The 23,316-nt window shown below is 38.4% G+C and overlaps 1 protein-coding gene across 3 annotated transcripts in view; it reads left to right on the forward strand.

The window, feature by feature from the left end:
* The window catches only part of ADK (adenosine kinase), a 272,405-nt gene extending 249,156 nt beyond the window's left edge, over positions 1-23,249 (forward strand). For all 3 annotated transcript variants that reach the window (XM_086901108.1, XM_086901110.1, XM_086901109.1), the window contains exons 10-11: positions 4,827-4,913; positions 22,076-23,249. In XM_086901108.1, the coding sequence (XP_086757234.1) occupies positions 4,827-4,913; positions 22,076-22,200 (212 nt within the window). In that variant the 3' untranslated portion in view covers positions 22,201-23,249. The remainder of the gene's footprint in view (positions 1-4,826; positions 4,914-22,075) is intronic.
* The last annotated feature ends 67 nt before the right edge of the window (positions 23,250-23,316 follow it).

The raw sequence follows: 23,316 nt of genomic DNA on the forward strand, positions 1-23,316 counted from the left end.
TAGAATACAGCATCACTTCTTGTGTACTATTAAAATACTTGATAGAAAGATCCCAAAGCATGTGGCTGACTTGAATCTTGCTTGTCATGCTGTAACTCCATTGAATGGCACAAAGAGATTCCTTCTTTTTCTGACAAGCCCTACACAGCTGCAGCACCAGGCCCACAGTGCACAGACCTAGATGGTGGAGGGAGGAGGTGATGTTGGAGGGAGGTGTCAGCATGCAAACCAAGGCCAGCTTAACACGCACCCAGAAAGTGCCAGGAGCACCAGAGTGTCCATCCAGAACTGGCATCTGAAAGTCCCAGCCTGAAAATGCAGGATCTCATTCTGTTTGCTTAGAAGTGACAGGTTGCATCAGCTCTGCCAGGTTTGAAGTACATAATCACTGCAGGTCTGAAGGATTCCTAGCTGGGGTTCAGTGCCTTGCCCCACGTTGCCTCGCAGCTTTGGACAGTGCTGTGTTGAAGGAGGGGGGAGCTGCAGTGTCTCTTTGATGTCCATTACATGTGTGGTGTCACTGTGTGAAGGATAGCAACAGCATTATTTTACTGTCAAACAAAACAGGATAAAGTCTTGCTATACTGGGGGTTTTTAAAGATGAATTGATGTGCTGAAGAAGATACAGAGACTTAGAGCCTTGTAGCCTTTTGGGGTTTACCTTCTGGAGACAGGTGAGAGCTAAAACTCATCCAAAGCTACATGGCCTGGTTTCAAATACTTTTCTCATTACTTCTTACCTTACAGCTGCCCAGAGACATTTATAGGTTTTGGTTCAGGTTTCTATGTTCTGTTAAGTTCTTCCTGTCTCATTTTTTTTAATATTTTCTTTTCTTTTTATCTTTTTTTGGCCCCTGATCTAAAGAAAGTTAGAGAGGGTGGAGGTAGGGAGGAGACAGGACAGAATTCTGTTTCACAGTTGTTTCTTTATTTTACAAGTTAAAGCTCACAAAAGAAACATGAATGTGACTCCATCTTGTAAGCATCTGTACTACCACTACCAACCCAGGGATCAAAAGATTATTTGAGGAAATAGCTAGACCTTTTTTCTATATATTTTAGGTCTACCTTCTTCCTTTCATTTTGTTTTAAAACAAAATTAGGGACACTCCAACATGTTGCCCATAAGAGTTCTGTTACAGGTAATTAAATGTAAGTTTACACATTTAATCCACTTTTAAGAGCAAGAGAGACTGGTAAATGACCCAGTTAAGGAAAGTACTCAGCCTAATTGGATGTAATGATTGCTTGCTGGTGTTTATTACTGTACTAAGAGTAGACATGTAGTCTGTGATTCTAATTTGGTTTAGAGACAGACCTGTAGTATTTGCACCTATCATCGGAGTTCGATTGTTTCTGCCAACATTGTGAAATAGGTTTGTATTCATTTGGGAGTTTAAGAGTATTAGAACAGAAGGAGCACTGGGTTTTTTCAGGTACTGTTGCTCTCCACTTACTATCTCTCCAGGCTTTTTTACATACAGTAATATGTTAAGCTGGATATGCTAGCATATATTTTTGCCTAGGAAAATAAATAGAGATTTCACCTCTTTATATAAGCAATGTGAGAGGTTAACAACTGAACTTTCCAATGAGCTGTATCCTTCTGACTTACCTGTGAACTTACTTTGTCTTCAGCCTATGAAGTCATTAATGTCTGGGTTTGATTATTTGTAGGTGATTTTGAAAATCTGAGTTACTGACAAATATAAAGTCATTTAAATTTGAAGCAAAGCCCCAACATTTTATATTTCATTAGTGTTTATTTTCTAAAATTTCCCTGGTTCTAGTCACCTTATTGCAGTTGCACTTAAAATTCTGGGCTTCCAGGAAATGATATCCAAGTGGAATATGTTGTATCATAGAAGGTATTTCTTACATAAAAATAGAACACTGGATTTTATGCCCAGAGCAGCGGCACTTGGACTTCAAAACACTTATGTAATTATTCTTTATTTCATAAGCTCTCAGAATGATGAATGAAATCAGAACTGACTTTGAAAAGCAAGGCCACTGATGACCGGTGCACTTAGCCAAGGTGTCTCAATGTTCACTATGATGGATTTGGGAGATTTATAACATAATGGATCAAAAGGGAAGTTAAAGCAACATTAAATTCACAAAAATAAGGATACTCAGAATGGAGACTTCTGCTTCATCGTGATTCATCTTGTTGTGTTTAGTTGCTACAAAACACAGATCAGTAAGGGAAAATTAGCTCTTTTGGTGCTATTACACAGACACAGCAATTTAATAGTAATTTAATGGCAGCTTTAATTTGAACTTACTTCATTTATTGTAAAGGAAAGGAAAAAAAACCTTGGTATTCTTTTGTTGATTTTCCAGTATATATTATTGTCAGCTGTAGTTTAGTTGACTCTACTATGCTAGAAGTTCTCCTGAGGGTAAAGAAAGATAATTTGCCTATTGTATGTGTGCAGTTGGTAATATTTTGGTTGGTAATTTAGCATGTGCTCCAAAGCCATGCTGGCTCCGTCCTAAACTTCAGTACTTCAAAATATGAGATTATTGCTCTGTGTGAAAATATACAGGAAGTTACAGAAGGAAAATGCTTTACCCAGGTAGGCATGGAAAACTGTGACCAGAAAAAAAAATTCAAAAAATTTTACACCAGAAGACTTTCCTAATGTATCTGGGGTTTTAGACTAACTCAGTTACTTACAATTAAATCTACTGCAGAAAGAATAGAATAGAACAGGAGCTCCTAGTGCAACACTTACATGCACATGCTGGAGGGAGTTGAGGGGGGGACAGTCAAGACAGAGGAAAAGAAAGGAAAATTGTGATGATGGTAACTTTCATTTGTTCTTGTTTGCTTGAATAGAATCTTATTTGATGCCACACCCCATTTACAGCTTTCAAAATACAATGTGCATTTTTCACTCTTGGTGCCCTAACACAGACTTTTGTATGCGTATTCAATTGCCTGCTGTGCATTTCATGCAGAACATCTTTGTGTGCCCATGCACACTTGGGAAGGAGCAGGTTAGTTTATTACAATGTGTCTTCAACAGACCTAGCACATTGTTCATTGTTTTAGTATTATCTAGAGCAAATCAATATACTTCTTGTGAAATGGATGAATACACTCTGCTTGTCTGGCAGAGTTTAATGTAAGACCTCTCTTTCATGATTTCCAATTCAAATGAATCCTTTTAAAATTACTAAAAAACATTGCTCCTGAAGACTTATCTTAAGAGCACAACACAGCATTGAAGCACGTTTCTAAATAGCTTTCTTAACAGGGTAGAGAGTAGGATGCTCTGAGAACTGACTGAAACCTGTTCTTTAATTGGAATATTCATCTTATGTTTTTCATTACCCTTTTTCCTTTGCCTCTCATGGATGGTTGTTGCTAATGCTCCCCTCCCCTCCTGGTGGGCCAGCCAACAGTTCCCTCTGGAGGCAGCATCATTATATCTGCCTGGTTCACTTAGTAGCAGATGGTGAAGAGCAGTAGAGCTGATACACTGCATTTCACAGAAACCAGGATCCTTCTGGTACCTCTGCAGCATACACAGACTTGCCTGATTTGAGACTGTGAATTCTTTATATGCCTTCCAAACTAGGTTTCCTTGTTTGCTACTGTGTATGTCAGTGTAAGAGTGATTTTTATGATCTGCTCTGTTGCTGGACAGTGAAGAAACTACTCATCTCCAGGTTTCAGCTACTGGAAGCTCTGTTTTCCATTTTATTCCTGTTTTTACCAAAAATTAAAAGAAAGCAGCTCTGATGGTTTTTCTTCTCACTGGTTGACAGGCTTTTCTTCCCCCTCCCCTTTTTGTAATTCCTGCTGTCTGCCAAAGGACAATCTGTTTGCTCTGAGACAGTTTAATGCATACTGACTACCAGAGGCAGAACTTCCATTGGCTCTGTTACAGGGGTAATTTACACTTTAACAAGGTATTGTGACAAGGTGGTAATTATATTTTTATCACGTCATTATGACATTACCACCTGGAAAGCCATAGCTGATTAATTAGTGGCATATATTAAATTTATAACCCTGGAACTCCAAAGTTATCATACCTAAGTGGTGTAATTATGCTGAACTGTGGTGTGGCAGTGAATTGGAGGTGAAGATGCCGAGTATCCACCTATTGCAATACATTTAATGAGTGCCAGTAGAGGGCAGGGAGCTGAAGGAAATAGTTGGGGTTTTTAAAATAAATACCAAGGAAGAGAGTGAAATCATTGAAATCTTGAAACCAAATCTAGTCAGATGGCAAGTTGCAAGGCTTCTTACATACATTTTTTTTAAAAGGTGTAATTTGAAAACACTTTGATTTACACTTGTGTTTGCTTTTTATTTCACAGCTTTAGTTCAGTTAATTATCATCTATTTTGGTTTTAACAATGCAGCAGTTTCTGTTGATCTTTTGGAGGCTTGTACTGGCCATTCTGGAGGCTATCTCACCTTCCTGCAACTAGTAGAAAGCACTGTTTTTGGCAGGATGGATTTTTCTCATTCTTGTCCAAATGCCCATATGTTTTATGTTGTTCCTTCTGATTTATTTTTTCTCTTTTACTCTTTTCATTACTCTTTTTCTCTTGTCCTTAGTATCAGGATGTGGAGAAAATAAATAAGGCTGAAACTAAGTAATGAAAATGCCCACCACTTATGTTGAATGTGTTCCCATACCTCTGTGAAGTAAATACAGACAGAATTATAAACCCAATCTATTTTTACCCAAATTATCATGCTAAAGGTCACAGTTTTGAATTGTTTTGATTTTCCCTGTTTGTTGTGCATTTCAAAGTCAGATCCTCAAGTAACTCATGTCTTATTCTTCCCTTTCTTACAGAAAATGAAGTGACTACTTTCCCTGTGTTGGTGAGTGATCAGAGTGAAATTGTGGATACCAATGGAGCTGGAGATGCATTTGTTGGAGGTATTTCTTACTTCTTTCTGTTGTTTGGAGATTATCCTGTTATTCTCTCTACATAAAATCTACTGTTTTTTCATTCAGCTCTCCTTTAGAGCAGGCTTCATTCTCTTACAGCTTTTCTCTGCATCCTGAAGTTATATGATATAATTAAGTTCTGACTTCCAAAGGGAAAGAAAGTGTGTTCTATTACTTCAAAAATAATATGCCATTATGCTGTACTCTGGTCGTTTTCATGAGATTAATTGTATCTGTCAGACTGTTGCATAAACAAGCTGCATCAAGTACTATATAGTGTACAGAAATCCCTCCTGGCTTAAATGTTAACACATTGTTGTTCTTTAAAACAGGTTGTAGTGAATATTAAACAGTATGTTAATAAGTGAGCATAATGTCTCTGATCATGTAAATTTTGTTAGAACATCTGCTTCCAATACAATTATTTGGACACCAGAAAAGAATGCAAAGGGTTAATTTGTTAAAACAAACCCCAAAAATATCTGGCATTGCTTAATATCCATTTGCAAACGTACTATTTTTTCTGGCGCAAGCTCTAAGGAAAAAAGAGGATGTTATGTCTATTGCTGTTTAAAAAAATTATTCAATATAAGCCAAATCTCAATCTAATCCAAGATTTCTGTCATTCATTGTAACCTTCATCTATATAGCTCTGTGATGCACTATTGCATCCTGGAGGCTCTAATATCCAGTCTGTAGTAGCTCTAAGGAGCTCCATTAGTCACTAATTTACTGGAAATACTACAAAAGAGGCTTTATAAATAGAATTGCAGGGCTCAGTCTTGTAGCTATGAAGGGGATAACAAGCAGTATGTTACCAAATTCAAACTTCAGAATTGTGTCCCACTTCAAGAAAATATTCAACATAAGCTTAATCTTAAGCATATAATTCCATCGTTACTTAATAAAGCATTTAAACCAAAGATAAATGTTCAGTATATACTTGAATCTGTCTGAGAATAGGAATGTTTTTACTCATTACTTCAGTGCTTTCATGAATCAAAAAGGACAGAAATAGAGGGAAACACGTTAGGTCATATTATTCATACACCTTTTAGGGCATGCTTGTCACTGTCTATTGTTCCTAAATCACAAACAAGACTAAATTTGAACCAGTAGGTAACTTTGACTATAATATGAATAAAATAATCTTCAAGTGCTTGTCCTTGTATGCATTTTCTCTGTGTATCAGCTGTGCCAGAATGCTGCTGTTCTTTTGAGGGGGGAAAAAAAGAGAGAAAAGGTCTTGCCTATTTTGTTTTCATGTGTCTGCCATGTTTATCTCAGGTTGTATTTGTTTTCTGTTCTTCAGTTTCAGGCCTCTTGGAATAAGGACTTTCGTTTTAATAATCCTGATTTTGTTCTTTCCTAGGTTAGCTGCAGGAAGGCTATTGCAACTAAATAATTAGGACTTTAAGAGCTGTTTTATAATATAATAGATGAAATTAAAATAGATCTCTCAAAAGCCTTCCTCTTTACATCACACCCTTTTCCCTGGTACTGCCATAGCTGCCAGTTTTCTGTAGAAGGGCTAAAACATTGACTTTAATCAGAATCTCCTGAATGCAAAGGCTGATATAAACCAGAGCAGTCTCTAATCCAAACTACTGCCTTCCACCAGCTGTGTTGGGACACATGATGTCAGGCTGGTCTTGGATCAGTTGTGAGATTAATTTCTCAAAGGGGAAAAATTATGTGGACAATGCTCAGCTGTGGAAGAGAGGAAGTGACATATTCTAAAAGATTCCTTATCATTCTAGTTGTTAAGGTACAGCAAACTCCTGTATATTTGGGATAATCTTAACAAAAGCCCTGTATCACTGCTTATGGATGTGTATTATCTTCAGCTGCTGAACAAATAGCACTGAGGCATCTGATGCTTTTTCATTGGGGCACAAGTGCAGTGGAGTCCAGTGCATTGTACAGTTCCCCCTCACTATCAGGGAAAGGGCCACAGATGGTTTTCCCTCTGTAATGGAAGTCAGCTCAGCCATGGCAAATCTGTCTGAGCTGTCCTTGCAGTTAGACACTTACCTGAGCGTTCGTGGGTGAGCTCAGCCTCTTGTTGCACCATGCTTCTCTCTCCTGTGACTCAAAGCAACATGAGCTTTAGAGTATCCATAGTTTCTCCATTGGCTTCTGGGATATCTCAGTTCTCCTCTGTCACTCCATAAATAATACACTGATCATTTATTCTCCTCAGAGAATAGATTTTCCTGAGTTTGTTCCAGATGGGAGAATTGGGACTCACAACAGTGTAGATACACAGCTGATTCTAGTCTTATGAGTACTATGGTCTCCTTCTTCAAGGAGTCATTTAATTTTCTTTTCCCATATGTAGGAAATAGGATACTGGACTGGATAGGCTTTGATTTGGTCTGTATTTAATTTGGGGGAAATGTCTGTATTTTATCTGTGTCACACTTCTCATGTGTTTTCAAAGTGTGTATTTGGAACAGGAGAAGTTCTTGAATGTCTCCTTAGCAGTTAGCCCTGTGCAGGAGTGTATGTAATACTGCTCAACATACATATCTTCTAGCATTGGGTCTAGCACTGAGCCAGCTGTTAGTGTTACTGTCCTGACAGAATTTTTACAACAGGAAAGTTATATTCTCTTCAGTGCTTTTCTGCTTCTTTCTTTGAGGTTTTTATCAGTTGTTACTACCTAGGCAACAGTACATGTAATGTTTTGATTTTAGTGTCCTTGTAGTAAAATGTTTCAAAATTATTCCCTTAACTAAAAAAATTCACTCAGTGTTACAGTATCCCCTCCCGGAAACCTAGTTGTTTTTTTTTTCTTCAGACACCAGAGAACAAGATTCCCATGGCAAAGTTTCCTGTGCTTCTCTGGAACCAGTATATTAACATGACTGAAGAGTGGTTTTTCTAGAGCAGGTGTCTTGGCCGAGAGGGGAAAAAGGGATATAATGAGAATTAACCCCACCAAACACAATTTATTTTGCATTAGGAGGTCAGGTTTGTTAGACTCTATCATATTTTGAAAGATCTTTCACAGAGGCACTCTCTTCCAGAGGTATAACTCACAGATTGTGGGGAAATTCCTTCTCAATAATTATGCCAACTTGGCAAATCACCCCTCATATGTTTCTCCATGTAAAAGCTGAAGAGAGCTGTGGGTTTGTTTTTTTTTTACTAGAACCAGTTTAACTACTGAAGCTCTTGAGACCTAAAGTCAAGGAAAAGTTTAAAGACACAAAGTTTCTGTGTGCTTGTAACTCTGAGTTGATTCTTGAGTTCAGCATTTCTGAACATGAAGCCGCCAGCCTCTAAGGAGAACTAGCTCACCCCAACAGCTAGCAGCAAGAAATAAACCACATTCTTCAGTTGAAATGTGGTTTTATTAAGTTGGCACCAGGAATATCTCTGAATTTCTTGCCTCTTACTCCAGGCATCAAGTCATCTGCCACTCAGGCTGGTGCAGCACATGAATAAGAATCCGGGTTTTAAAATTGCTTCAGGTGTCTTTATGCTAAAAACACTTCTCTAAACAACACTAACACAGTTCTGCTTTTATTGTTTACCAGCAACACTGCTACCTTTTACGAGTTTAAGCAATAATGGTTTACTTTGTAGCATCTCAGCACCTCTTGTGGTTTTCAGTAGTACCACAGATATTTGGTTAGAAATCCCTGAAATACCCATAAATTAAAGTTGCAATTCCACCTCCAGATTCTTATGACATTGACAAATCACTTGAGCTTTGCTGACATGGCTTATGTCACAAGAGTCCTCTTAATGGAATTACAGCCTTAGTTTGTAGAGTTTGGGGAGCATTCTGTTGCTCATTAAATTAACATTTATTTATTACTAGTCAGCCCCAGTTTGAACCATTGCAGTAATGATAATCAAAGCGTACTTAATGGCAATAAATAGACTGAAATATGGACAGTTTTACCATCGTATGCTTTCCTTTATGCCATCCTGCTCTCTTTAGCCAGAGCAGGCCTGCCTTCTGTTTGAACTCCCCTTTGTCATTGCCACCGTAACTAATGAAAACAATAAGCATCTGTTCTGTCATTGTTCCCTGCAAAATCTCTCCCTTAGAATCTGTCTAGTCACTGGAACTGAGTACAGAGTTCATAACAAATGAATAGGAGAAGGTGTAAAATCGATGTTTCTTCAGGTTCCATCAATATAAATATATTGACTTAATAATCTGCTATGATTTAGTCATATACTACATGAAAAGTACTAGAGTATGAAATGGAACCACAAATCATTTTCAAGTAGCATGATAAGGCAGTGACAGAATGATCGCAGCAAGTGTGTATTACTTATCACCATGCTATAAAGATGTTATACCATTCTCAAGGAAAAGAAATCCCAGGGTAGAAGGAGCTCTTCATTAAGCATTGTACGGTGCCAGATAGGAGCTGATAGCAATTTGCCTCTGTCAGTATCAAAGGGGAGGTCAATGGCTCAAACCACCTGTCAATTTAAAAATGACATTGGCAGCTTTCATGTGCTGAGGAATCTCTTAAAGCTGCTAGCTAGAGTTTGAAAGCTACAGTCACAATTTTTTGGTGCACCTGCTTACATTATAAGCAGTTTCTCTCTCTCTCTCTCTCCCTCCCTCTCTCTCTCTCTCTCTCTCTCTCTCTCTCTTTCTTGTAAGGCCCAGCATGAGCCTTATGACATGGCCAACTTCTGTCTCAGCTATCAGACAACTACTCTGATAGGGATAGGGAGAGCAGTCATCCTCTTTTATGTGTCCTAGTGTGAGTGGGCCTCGTGGCATCCTTACCTCCTCCTCTTTAGGGACCACAGGGCTTACTGAAGATACTGCAGTGTCTATTCTGAAGATACTTCAGAATCCTTCTGATTCTGTTTGAGCCAAACTATCTCAGTAAAGCTATTTCCTCATCTTTAATAGAGAGGTTAATTCCAAGCATTATTTTTCCATCTTAATCTAAATGTCTCTACAAATTAGATAAAGACCTTGGATTTGTAGGAGTTTGCTTAAAGGTTCTTACATTGTTCAAATTTTGGCTTCTGTTCATGAGGTAAATGCAAATGATTTTCAATAGAGTGACATCCAGCTTTGATTTCAGAACCTAGTAATATTTGATATACTTGTACATTATTGAAATACTACCTTTCATGTGAAATATTCTTTGAATATATTATGCATGTATATATATATATGTATGTGTATCTATAAAACCACAGGACAAAAAATAAAAATACAAGTTTACAAAGAATACATAGTGCACAGCATAATTGGTCATCATTACTCCTTTACTATTAAGTGTTTTGATTTAGAAACCTCTTTGAAAAAAGGTCTGGTTCTGTTTCCTGAATGCACTAGGATAGCTTTGGAATACCTGGGCTGAAGGTGGTGGATTTAAACAAGTATAATATTGATAAAAACAGAAACATTGAAACCAGCGTAATAATTCTTATGCTGTTGTTCTGTAGCATCCATCATTTATGGAAGGAATCCAGTGATTTTTATAAAATAAAAAAATCATCTTGATGGGATTTGACATCATCTGAGTTGACCCTGCCTTAAGCCAGGGGCTGGAGCAAGTGACCTTAAGAGGTCCCTTCCCACCTAAATTGTGTTACGGTCCTATGAATTTTAATCCTATAGGTGTTCAGTTCCCAGGTGCCAGTTCCTGAGCCTCTGGAAATCCAGAGTCAGTCATCTTCAGAGGGCAATATTGGTGGCTCCAGAGTAGGCGCTGACCAAATTAAAAAATGAAGCTCAAAGAGTGGGAATTCCATCTTCTCACAGTAAATCTGTTCTAGGGCAAAGAGAGACTGTGCTCATGACTCTGTCTAATAAGTCCCCTATGTATTTCTTGTGCAAGCATTGTGGGGATAGAGGCTTGTGCACATGTGAGAAATTAAATAAGCTCTTACGAATAGTTCCTATATGGCTATTCCAGGAGTGCTAAACATGCAAAAAGATCTGATAATGCCTTCAGCAGAGACAGATCTGAATGTTTTTTCAGAACACTAAATTATGAGTAAGCTTGTGACTACACTAAAAAAGAAAGTTACTTAATGGATTTCTAGGGCTCTTGAAGACTGGAGAAGAATTTGTTTACACTAAAAATGAATATTTCTCTTATTTATTGTATTTTCCTCTCTGTATGAATCTGTACTGTAAGGGCTGCTCTCCCTCCAGTATCCACCGCCCCTAGAACATTCTAGATTTGTTGAAATAGAAGTACAAGGAGCTAGAAACAGTTCTTTACTGAACAGCAGGAGCGTGATATCAGAAGCTACTTCATCCACTTAGAGCGGTCTTTAATTTTTATAAGGTTTTTATACTTGTTTAAGATACCTTGGGAAGTTGTCATCATTTTTTAATCACATTTGATAGAGAGAAATACAGTGGATAAAATGTCACTGCTGTGAAGTACTCCCTTCTAATAACACCAGAGCTCTGAGATGCAGAGCTACTTGCCAGCTGGGAGCAAGGGATATTTTTTTGGTGCTATCAATTAAATATGTATGTGCTTGTAACTTATAATGGCTGGTTTTTGCTACAAAATTTATCTCCACCAGCAAAGAGAGAGGGGATACTACTTTGAATTGTTCTGGCTTTTCTTTGAAGTAAAGATAACTGTTATAACAGAAAGCAGCACTCTCTCAGTTTTCATTTGTACAACATTGGTGGCTAATTGCCTCTGAGCAATCCTGTTGTTACTGAGATCATGGCGGATGAGATAGGAAGCCTTGAAATAAAAATACTTACTTAGTGTCATCAGCACTTTGACTGACAGCCCATTTTTCCTGTCTTTACTACTCCTGGTTTATAAACAGCATACAGGAGTATAATAGCTGAGCTGCAGAGAGGGCATCAATCTTTGCTTGCTAGGGGATAACCTGTCAACATGTCCATGACTTACCACCCCTGTGTTCTGATGGCATTCTGAACTCTGTCAGATAAACATCCCACATAAACCCAGGCTGTTAGATGGCCACGGTATCGCTGTAACTGACCTTCTGCAAACTAGAAAATGACCACATTATATGTTCCTAGTTGATTTTTTCTCAGCTAGAGGCACATCATTATTCTGATCAATAGTGTAGCCAGTTGCTAGTAATTTTGACATTAGTATTGGCTCATTTTTGAAATTTGCCACAGTTTGAATTGCAGCTACTTAAACAAAACCCATAAAAATAGATATCGCTCAGAAAAAATCATGGAATATCTCTGTTTTCTTTTTAATTCCCTACTTCTTTGTTTACCAGTTTCCATTCAAAATTCTTTCTTTGGAAAGAATACCCGCTTCTTTGCTGACATTATACATAAACCTGTTTGCATGTGTTGTCCAAATATAACTGTGATTATACTGTTTTCATTGTTTTAATTGCTATCCTTCTCTTGCTCTCTAACTGTTCCTCCTAATTTCATCATATATGTATTCTTATAATACAGTAATGTAAATATAGTAATTCACATTTTCACCTGTTCCATTTAAAGGCAATCCAGAAGAAGACATAATAGAATAAAAGCAAGGCAAAACATTGTATACTTGCTGTCATTTCTTAAATAACATGTAGAAGCGAAAATCCACTTAAAAGGATCAGCGGATGGAATTAAAAAACCCTCAGAAGTTTCTAATTAGACTGAAGCAGGACCAGATTCCTTTAGCCTCTGTGTCTCTCTTCCTGTCAGTGACACCGTCAGTGTTAAGGGCGCCTCAGTACACAGCAAGAGGATTAATATTTTGCAAAATTGGCTTTTAAAAGGCCTAATTTACCTCACCATAAATTCCGTGACATTCTGGACAGGTTTTGTAAAAAATAAACACCAAATAGATTGTGTACACTTTAAAAAACAAACCTACTGTGTTAAAAATAGATTTTCAAAACCAATTACAAAGTTCCAGTTTTTGCTGTAATAGCTATGGGACAATTACAAATTGACTTAACGCCTCAAAGCAAATCATCACCATTTAAAATACTTTGTCATGCCTACTATGCCTACCCTCATAACATTTCATTTTATGTTAATGTGTCATGTGTTAGAAAATCATGTAATGATAAAGAAAATGTTCATGTGGAAGGTTAGAAATTACTTTAATGAGTTACTATTACCTTGCTTGCAGACTGTTGGCAATATTTTTGTGTTATTTTAATGTATTCTGAGTAGAGACAGAGGCACTCGTCAGATTGGATCATCAAGAACATTCCCCTGGGAATCAGGGCAGGATATAGTCCCCTAAGAAATGATGTGTCAGATTAAGCTGATGCTATATTCGCAGGAGATAAAACACCACACAATGAAATACAAAAAACCCCTGAAATATATTGTCTGTCTGACATCTCACGTGCCACATCGGTGGGTGCTAAGGACATGGACACAATGACCATGAGGACACTTTTCAGGCTGTGGTGTTCACAAGCTGGGTCCTCTCTCACTTACAGTTCCCCTGTTATATAACAGCATGGTGAAGTCTCCCAGAATTTGTTCACTTCCCCCACACTGCAATGGGCTCATACTTGAAGTGGGAAGATGGCAAGATTGCGGTAAAAAGGAATTAAAAAAACCAAAAAACATGGTCCCAGTTAAAAGCAGTGGTAGTAGCAGTGCTTGTGGGTTGATTTGGCACTGATCTCTGACCCAGTGGAAAGGGATGTTACTGTTACTGGTGATCAGTAAATTTTTGCTATCAATCCAGAACATAACAGATATTTAAAGAGGCAAAAGATACTAAGTGTCACTGTATTAAAATAGGAGCATTATGAATATAATACTAGGGTAGCTATTTCAGCCCACAAAAGTCAAGAAATTCACAGGCTGCCTAGCTCCTGTATTCCCACTGCACAGGGTGTTGCTTTTTGATTCTCTTTACATACTGCTGGCTTGGCTGTGTGGAAGCACACCTGCAAATAAAAATCTCCTGAGAGACTGTTGTTCTGCAAATGCAACTTCAAATCTCCTAACATTTGTGCATATGAATCTTGGCTATGAAGTAACATTCAAGCAACCTTTTTTTGCACTTGAATGTATGTTAAAAACTGAGTGAAAGATAGAACATATTATTCCATTTTATTGTTCTTAGAGCTTCATTATATCTATAATAAAATAGTGCAGTTTTTTTCCTCTTATTCCTAGCAATAGGTATAGTAGTTGGCACCATTAAGTGTCAATACAACAGATGTGGTTTGAGGCTCAGAAACTTTCCACAGGTACTAATAAAAGAAGGCTTATTTCACTCTTCTGTCTCAAAAATTACTAAGAAGAATTTTAAATTTTGAAGAACACTTCTAGGAAATGCTTTTAGGAAAAACAAAGAGAATTATCAGCTTGGAAAGTATTGTTTTCAAATAGAGAAGATACTTCCAATGAAAATACCTGTTTCTTTTTTGGCACATGCAGTGCCTTGGATACTCCTTGTAAGCTTGAAGGAGGTTTTTTAATCAAATGTTTCCCCTGGAGGCTGCCGGAGACAAGCCTAAGGCAACCAGATTCTGATCCTAAAGGAAATTTCCCAAAGCTCATCATGTGGACTTAAAAATGAAAAATAGGACCAAACCATGAGAAGTAATAACTTTGTTATAATTTTTCTCTATCACATCTTTCTTGGAGGATATTATGGACTGAAATGGTTCTTTTCTTGGACAGTAAGATGTGCTGGGAAATTTAATAGAAGTGATATGCAACGGGTTATAAATTGAGTCCACTGAGGATGATTAATGTGGAAGGGTGTCAGAGTTTAAAATACTTCTTATATTTATAACAAAATATACCAAAACTCTGGCTTTGAGCTATTCCCTCTCAGAAGGTGGACAGTGTGCAGTCAAGACGCAGGGCAGTGATAGAAACACTCACATCAATCTAAGTAGGCTTCACCTCAGGGTCTGTTTTCTCAACCTGTGGCACAGCCTTCAGGAGCAAACCACAAGAGCTGCGTACACTGTTCCTACTTGAATGAAAGCATCAAAGAAAGGAGACTGCTGATTTTCCTTGGAGGGAGTTTCTGGTGGGCCTGAGCACATAGAGGCCCTGGGAGCTATGATAACACCTTGTTCTCTGAGCTGCAGTGAGCTGGCCCAGTAGAGACAAACAGTGGCAATCATGTGCAATGCAATGAAATTATTCAGCCTTGAGTAACTGATTCCTAATGGAATAACAGGGATGTAATGAAGTTTTATTTCTTTTTTTTAATTGTCACATTTCTGCAGAAATCTTTCATTAACATTTTCCACATGTAACTCTTTAAAGCTTTGGAGACTGCGTTCTTTTTTTGTTTTGTGTATTCAACACCTCCTCTCCATTCCAGGAAAAGGCTGCTAAACTGAGAACACTCCTTTCACTTATTCATAGTTGTCTAGTAAATGCAAAGTTGTATTATTTGCATGTGTCCATAAATGGCTGTATAACCTCAGACTGAGGAAGATGTAGACCCATCTGAGTGATCCTTACAGAAATTCAATGCATTGAAAATGTATTCATAAATAAAAACAAGAGGGATAGGCATAGCAATACCAATATCACTGCATTTCTTAAATCACGCTTGGTTTAGTATTCATGCTGCTGATTATAAAATAAGAAGTTTCTTGTACACAGGCAGTGAAATGCTTTTAGCACGTGACCATTTTATAAATAAAGTAAATATAGACTTCTGAAACATTTTAGTCGTGATCTCATGGTTTTGTCATTCTCTGGAAGTAAAAATATTGACATTTACCAAGCTGTTTGTTCCAGCTTTCTGGTCTCCTGCAGTTTATTTATATAACAACCTTATCGATGAGCCTCTTACTCAGCTCTCTAGGTTTAACTGAGTTGAGTCGATTTGCTACCACAGCTTCAAGTCGCTGTTACAGAACAAGCAAGACATCCTAATAAAGCTGTAAACGTGTTTACTCAAACATGGTATTGATTTTACTTGGAGAGGGAGAAGCTAGTGCTTAGCATGGTGTCAGGGAGGATGAATTTAACTGCAGTTTTTCATTGTCATCTGTCATGGTTGTGAAACACTAAGTGAAGCCACAAGAGGATAATTAGAATTGCCAGAAATTTAGCCCCTAAAATCAGTTAACCGCTTGAGATTTTTGTAGTTTAATTAGTTTTTATTAAAACTTTCCTCCTGTGGTATAGTCAGGAAGGATTTTCTAATGTTCTTTCCAGTGAGAGATTTCAAGGTTGCCACTTGTTAGATATACATCTTAAATGACCATTTTTATGGAGGGGTTGGTAACCTTTTTTCTCTCAATTGTAATTAGCCTGGCACTACAGTTCTATATAAGCACGGAGCCATTTCATTTTAAAGGAGAGAAAAAGACACATGTTTCTATGCATATACATTTGTAGTTAATAACATATATATCCATGTATGGAATCATTTTTACAGTAAATTTTTAGAGAGAGAAAGTGCTAAAGTGCTTGAAGGTTGAAAGAAATATAGAGTGTTTGAAGACGCTTACATTTAATTTGTCTTATATACTGTAAGTCTGATGTGTCAGACCACAGTGCCAAAAGACATGAAAACAGAAGCCAAATCCCACCCTTAATCAAAAACGTTTCCATTTAGAATAGCCAACATTTGGTTTGATAGCAATGGGCAGGGCCTCTGGCTTACCACAGTTCTTGGCTGTAATATCCACCATCTGCCACAAAATTAAAAAAGGAGAAACCTCAGCATGTTGACGTACGGTCGTTCAGTGACTATATTGCAGAATCAACTGATGCCAACATCTTTTACAGAATCTAGGGTGGCTGGTTGGCTCTTGGCAGCAGCATTGCCAACCACCTGACTACTACTGACCAGGCTCGTGCTACATTACCCCGCTCCAGCAGTGCGAAAAGACCTCAAAGAAAAGCCCCAATCGTATCAACTACAAGGCTTTACATTGACTGGGTAATGTTTCTTGAAAACTGCATCTTCCCACACTCCTGTCCTGGAGATCTAGTGGGATCACATAAAAAGAGATGAGAGTCCCAGCAGCTGTGATAAATTCTGTTTATGAAAAAGAGTGAAAAGGTGCTTCAGCTGTCCCCATGGTGGAATTTTTAAAAAAAATTTAAAGTACAGTTCGCAAATTAGGCTGTAGAAATTTTAAATACAGAAAAGAGGAGTCGGCTAAGCTGGTCATGATCCATTTTGTGGCTGGGACAGTTTTGATGGTGAGTGGCCTGGCTAGCATAGGTTATGTGCTTCAGGATTCATTTGGAAGTGCAATTGTCTGGGAATATCACATAGCAAAGAGGTTTTGAGGAGCTCTGACTCAGGGTTAGCTTGTAGTTGTTTGTAATTGATGCGTTTGATAATTGGATTTTTTCAGCTTTTCTCTCTTGCATTAAAAAAAAAAATAATAATTTTTACCATGGGCATTTTATAAAGGTTGGAAGTGTGAGAGAAACTGCAGAAAGACGAGTAGTGAGGGAGCTGGGTGTCGGAGGCTATAAATGGATTTTCAGCCAGCATTAGTAATTAACAGTCATTAAAATTAATTGTCAAGTGTACAATTTGAAATGAAACATTTGGCTTCAATATGAGCTGTTTTTAAGTGTTGTTAAACCATTACTGGAGCAGACCAGAACTGTTTTAAATCTCCACTATTGGACTCCCACATCCCTGCCCAACTGCACTAGTGCTAAGTGTTCATTCAGAATTAGCACTAATAATCTGCAAATAAAACTTCCCAAGAAATCATTGATACCTGTGAAATTGCCTTCAAAATACCTGTTTGCTAGAAAATCAACTTGGTTCTCCTTTAGTGATTTTTAAGTGCTACTATTAAGGAGTAACAAAGTGAACACAACAAAGTAACAAAGTGAAGACAAGACCTTTTGTGTCAGTCAGTGGACAGTCTTGCTGTGTCTTCAAAGTCACACTGACATCCCCAGAGAGATTGGAGCTGCTCCCAGTGAGGGTCTTGGTTTGGGTCTGGCTGTGAGGCTCAAGCACCACTTTTGGCATTTGGCTTACAGGACTTTCCGTTTGGTGGGGAGCATAGAAAGGAACAAAGCAACTTGACTTTTCCATCCCTCATTCTGTTTTGCAGACCTAACAATTACAAACATTGTTTTTGAGAACATGTAGTAAGGAAGCTGGAGATAATAAAGATTAACTCTCAATTATTTCAGGCACACTTTTCAGAGCAAAGTGATTCCAGAGTCGTTTTTTTTCTACTGCGCAGAAAAGAAGTAATTAAGAGCCAAAAATAGCTATTGGTGTGTTATAATCACTTCTATCATCTGAGAATGCAAATGGATTTTGTACCACTCCAAGGTTTAAAGCAACTTTTGAAGCAAAGTTGTCTTTTTTCTAGGATGATAAGTGGGATGAATTGGACCCAGTTTCAAAGAAGTTCTCACCATTAGTAGGTGCAAGGTGGTTACTTGGCTATCCATGCCTGTGGAGGACAAAAGGCATCCCAACTCTGAAATACTCTGAAAGCTTAGCAAGATGGCTCATTACATCAAGGTGGCTTCCTAGACATCCTACAACTGCCTCTTCCCTTACTCCATGAACAGTTAACATATTGGATAACAGGGCAGGAGACAGACAGGAAAGCCTCGAGTTTGGCTCTTGCCTTTGTGTTCTAGTGTGACAAGAGTGGTGCACAATGCTTGCAGCACCATCCACAGCTTCAGCAGGGCAGAAATGCTACTGCAGAACAGCTGCAGCTAGGACAGAGTAAACAATATTGCCTGAAGTTGTTTTGGTAAAATACTTGAAGTGAAGCTGTCTGGCTGTTTGATGTAGCCAAAATTTACTGCTGCTTTCTGCAATGCATTCCAGTGATAGCCAGGGACCAGTTCAGACCACACAGAAATGAAGTAGATGCTGAGCTACTCTAGTATGTGCCAGGAGGATCTAGGTCTGTGATCCCAGGCCTGTGATACAGGATCAGAGTTCGACCCTGTCCTTTTGGTCTCTGAAGTTGTAGGAGGAGTGTGAAGTAAGTCTGAAGCCATGTTCACTTATCTTCTAGCATTTCCAATCATGGTACCTTAAGAGATTACAGCCTTCAACTGCTTCTCATCTTCCCTCCACCGCCCTGCTCACTGGTGGGGCTGTTTGAGTGCTCACTAACCCACTTCAGTTCCAATCAGCTGGGTTAGCAAAGATCTCCTGTTTAACAGCTACTGTTTAAACTGATCTGGCTCGTTTTGACAGGGTATCAGGTTATACCAGCAGCAAAGCAGCATGGTGAAAAACAGATGGGGGAGTAACTTCTTCAGCTGGAACTCAGATCTGAATCCATGCCTTGAGAGTATGACTCATGGGGTTTGCATCACCGTGCCTTATACACTGGGGGAGGCAAACTCTGAATTATATTCTGACCATGTTGCTTTTTACTGCATTAACTAAAAAGAACATTCTGCAGCTAAGGCAGCCAACCTGATAGAGCTCTTTGCTTCTCTGCTCAAACAACACTGCTTTCTGGTGTTCCCTCGGGGTCTGCTTTGCCAACTGCCTAGTCTTACTGTGTGATGTAGTTCTGTTTGTGATATGTGTGTTTGTATTGTCATTCGATGCGATATTGTGTCAGATACTGCTATTTCCATTTCATCTATGAAACACATACCTTTTAAAAGAAGCTCAGCAGACAAGAGAATGGTTTGAGGGCAAACTCCCCACTGCAGTTTCTATATATCTCATATATGACAGCTGTACTTAATGCCATTTCTGCAACACTCTTAAATCACAGAGATCTCTCATTTCTATCCCCAATTAGAACAAGATGTTTTTTCACCTGACTCTGCTTTCACTTAGATCAGAATAAATAAGAAGTAGCTTCACTGAAGACAAAAGACTCATACTAACTTGAAACTACAGTGAGCCTGGGAGGTGATGACAGTGACAGTCTAGTTGGTATTGAAAAGTAATTCATGTTTTATGGTCCTTTGCTCTGTGGATTTTCTCATCTTCATGTATGTTTGATGCCTTGATCATAAATGTAGAGGATACTTGTTCTTTCTTGTATAAACCTCTCTCTGAATTCATGCTCTGCACAAAACCTAGCCCCCTGTTTGCCTTTGGAGACCTGCCCAGTGTATCTTCATACTTACTGAGTCAGAAATGGACTGTCTTAACAGCCTCATTTTACATATGGTTACAACTTGCTCTCAAGTTTTAACCACCCAGAAGCACACTGGCAAGCTCCTGCCTCCCAGGCAGTTTAAATTTAATGATTGACACCCTCCACGTATCCAAGAAAGTTTTTCCTAAGAATGCATGTTAATTTAATGGAGAGCAGACCATTTTCATCTTGTTATTCAGAAACGATCTGATTTCTGCCAGGCATGCTGTTTGAATTTCTCAACTGTTACCCAACTATTGCAGCTGGACCATCCTGCCACAGCTGTGTTGTCTGTCATCCCTGACTGCCATCAGTGATAGCACTCACAGCACAATTTCTTCCTGTTTCAGATTCTGGTCTTTGTATACTGATAACTCCTGTCTTCTTCACTTGTGCTTATGGACTTACCTTTTGTTGGTGAAGGAGTCATTTTTTCCCAGCTAGTGTCAGTCAATATCTGTGAAATTCTAGCCAATATGTAGTTCTCTAGAAAAGTATTGATGTCAGAAACATTTTAACTTTTTTAACTAATCTGCCTACTCTATCAGTCATGATCAAGAGGCCAAGATAGATATTAGTAATTTGTGAAAACAGGTCTTTTGCTCACCAGCATTTTCCTTCATTAATCTAACCTTATTTTTCTTGTTTTACATAGTATTTAATCTCCAAAGAGCAGACATCATTGCATAGGATGAAATACTTCTTATATCTTCTAAAATTACGCTGTAGTGTACCACAAAAGGAAATACTTAGAAACAGAGCACAGGTTAAATGACTGCAACACAATACAATGTGGAACCTTTTCCCAATAGTAACCCAGAAGAGCAGAGAAAGTGAATATGGAAGCAAGCTAGCAAAACATACCAGTTTTAAATCAAAATTTATAGTATATCAGAAGTTGGTATTTATGAGTTTTACACAGTACTTAGCAGAGACTTGGTTTCAAGACTACATTTGTACTGTCAAGGCCCAAAGCCTGAGCATGACAGAAACTTGAAATGGTGGATGAAATCTTTAAAAAGAACATCTTTCAGCTTGCTAGAATTCTGATTTTCTTGGGCAAGTCTCACTTTCCTTCTGTGATTGGACGAAGAAGAGAGATACATCTGAAACATATTAAAAACAAGATAAAAGTGAATAAAATATTACCTCTAGAATGACAGAGTGGAGTTTTAAATTATACTAAGTTTACTTCTCACATCTTGAAAACCTCTTCCAAATTCAAAATACATATTTCACCTCTGCTGTAAGTTCTGTCATGCTTTTGATCACAATAGCTTCAGCCAAGACAAAATGCTTCAGAAATGAGGGACTCAATCCATTAAATTTCTGGTGCTGCTTGTACTAAACTTCTCCAATTACCTTTTTAGGACTGCCTACCCCTGTTCATTTATGAGGTGCTCAGGTTTTCAAAGCACTCAGCTGCTGCTGATTCCTGGGTTTCCAAGCTGTTCATGCCAGGCTGTGGCAGCTGAAGCCATGAACCGCATGCCCCGATTCTGAGAGGCACTTGGTTCTCGGCACAGTTTGCTGATTGGGGAGGTATCTGCACATGCTCAGGGGTACCCACTGTTGATGAACTTTTAGATTAAATGTCCCATTATCAAAGGCAACAGATGTCATCTAACTTCTCTCGTCAGGTAAAGATTCTTCACCTGCTTTGCACTGTGAGCACCTGTAACTCTGAATATAATGTTTCTCTATTACATGTCTTTCTCTTTTTTGGAGAAAAGCTTGCACACAGTTGTGCTGGGGCTGTAGATGTAGCCATTAAGAGCAGAAGGAACTCTCTTCAGCGGGGAAAACTGCTTCTTTGTTTTTAAGATCAGGGTTTATCTCTATAAAGAAGAGAGCAGGAATTCTGTTAAAATAATTTTGAGAGCACTAATAATGATCAGTCTTGATAATCTCTAATTTACTGGAAGTTACCAAATGGAGACTTCACAAAGAAATAGCAGCAGCACCACTCAAGCCCTGCGGGTCACTCAAGTGCAATTCTCAGTTTAAACTGGCCAGGCTGCAGGGGTGCATGCAGGCAAGCCAGTATTTCAGTGCTTTTCCCTGTAAACTGATACACTCAAAAAACTAATCTGACCATTTTCTTCCTTCTCTTTCTCTCCCACTGTGTCCCATAGGCTTTCTGTCCCAGCTCGTCTATGACCGGCCAGTGACTGAGTGCATCCGGGCTGGACATTACGCAGCCAGCGTAATTATCAAGCGTTCAGGTTGCACCTTCCCAGAGAAGCCTGACTTCCACTGATAGTGGTGAATTGGAGGGAACAAGAGTAACTTCTGTGTTGCCATGGGATTGCTGCCTAAATTTTTCCTCCTTCCCTTTCCTTACCTTTCCAGTACCTGCATCAACGCTTCTGTACTTCTATTCATTGTATTCTAAACAAAATATATATTTCTATGGTGTTTTCCATTTCGTACATCTACCACGTCTCAGTAGTCTTAACTTTTGGGAGCAGTGCTAAGTGAAGCTTATTATCTCATCCATCAGGAAAAAGTGTTCTATTTACACAGTTTCCAAGGAAGTCCCATTTAAATGACACTGCTGATTAATACCATTAGAATACTTCTGTTGAACTACCTAGTTTGTATCCAGCTGTGGCCAAATCCTATTCAACTTACATGAAATCAACAGACTTGACTTTATTCATAACTAAACTTCATAAACAGGGAGTTGTTCTGTCTATCTAGAAGAGTCAGACCTGTATAAAGAGTGGAGTAAATGTCCCAGAAATTTCCATTCATACTGGAGTGTATAAGATCTGACCATCAGATAGTCCAGCTTCCATGAAAATACATCAGTGTTCTGTCAGTAATTTAAAGACCTGATCCACAATTATATCTTGCATTCAGCCATCCTGCACTGATGGCAGTAGCTTTGGGTCTGGCCACTTTTATCTGTCAGTACATCTCTAGGTCTATAGGTACAGTCACTTTCTTCTGTCAGGTGAGCTAGCAGATAGGTACTTTCAGTGATTTCAGGGCAGATGCATGAGTTGGTGATGAAAATAAACATACAGATAGGTCCTATCTCCCTCATGTGTGCTTTCTAGAGGCTGCATTAAGGTACACATAATGAAAATGAGGTACAGAAATATTTATGCAGGATATATTGACAGGATATGCCAAATGGAATCTCTGAAACGCACATTTTTAAACTTTTAATTTACTTTAGATAATTAAGCAATATGGTGGATTTTGTTTGTATTTACAGTATTCAAAAAGGTGATCTGACACTGCATTCATTACTTTGCTATGTAATTTGATACTGATAAATAAAAAATTGTCATACAGTAACTCCTGGTTTTGTTTTGGTGTGTTTCTGTCTTTCTTCTGTGTATCCTACTGAAATGGGAACAAGACA

The sequence above is a fragment of the Cyanistes caeruleus genome, chromosome 8, assembly GCF_971803275.1.
Source record: "Cyanistes caeruleus chromosome 8, bCyaCae1.hap1.1, whole genome shotgun sequence".
NCBI classification, from domain to species: Eukaryota; Metazoa; Chordata; class Aves; order Passeriformes; family Paridae; genus Cyanistes; species Cyanistes caeruleus.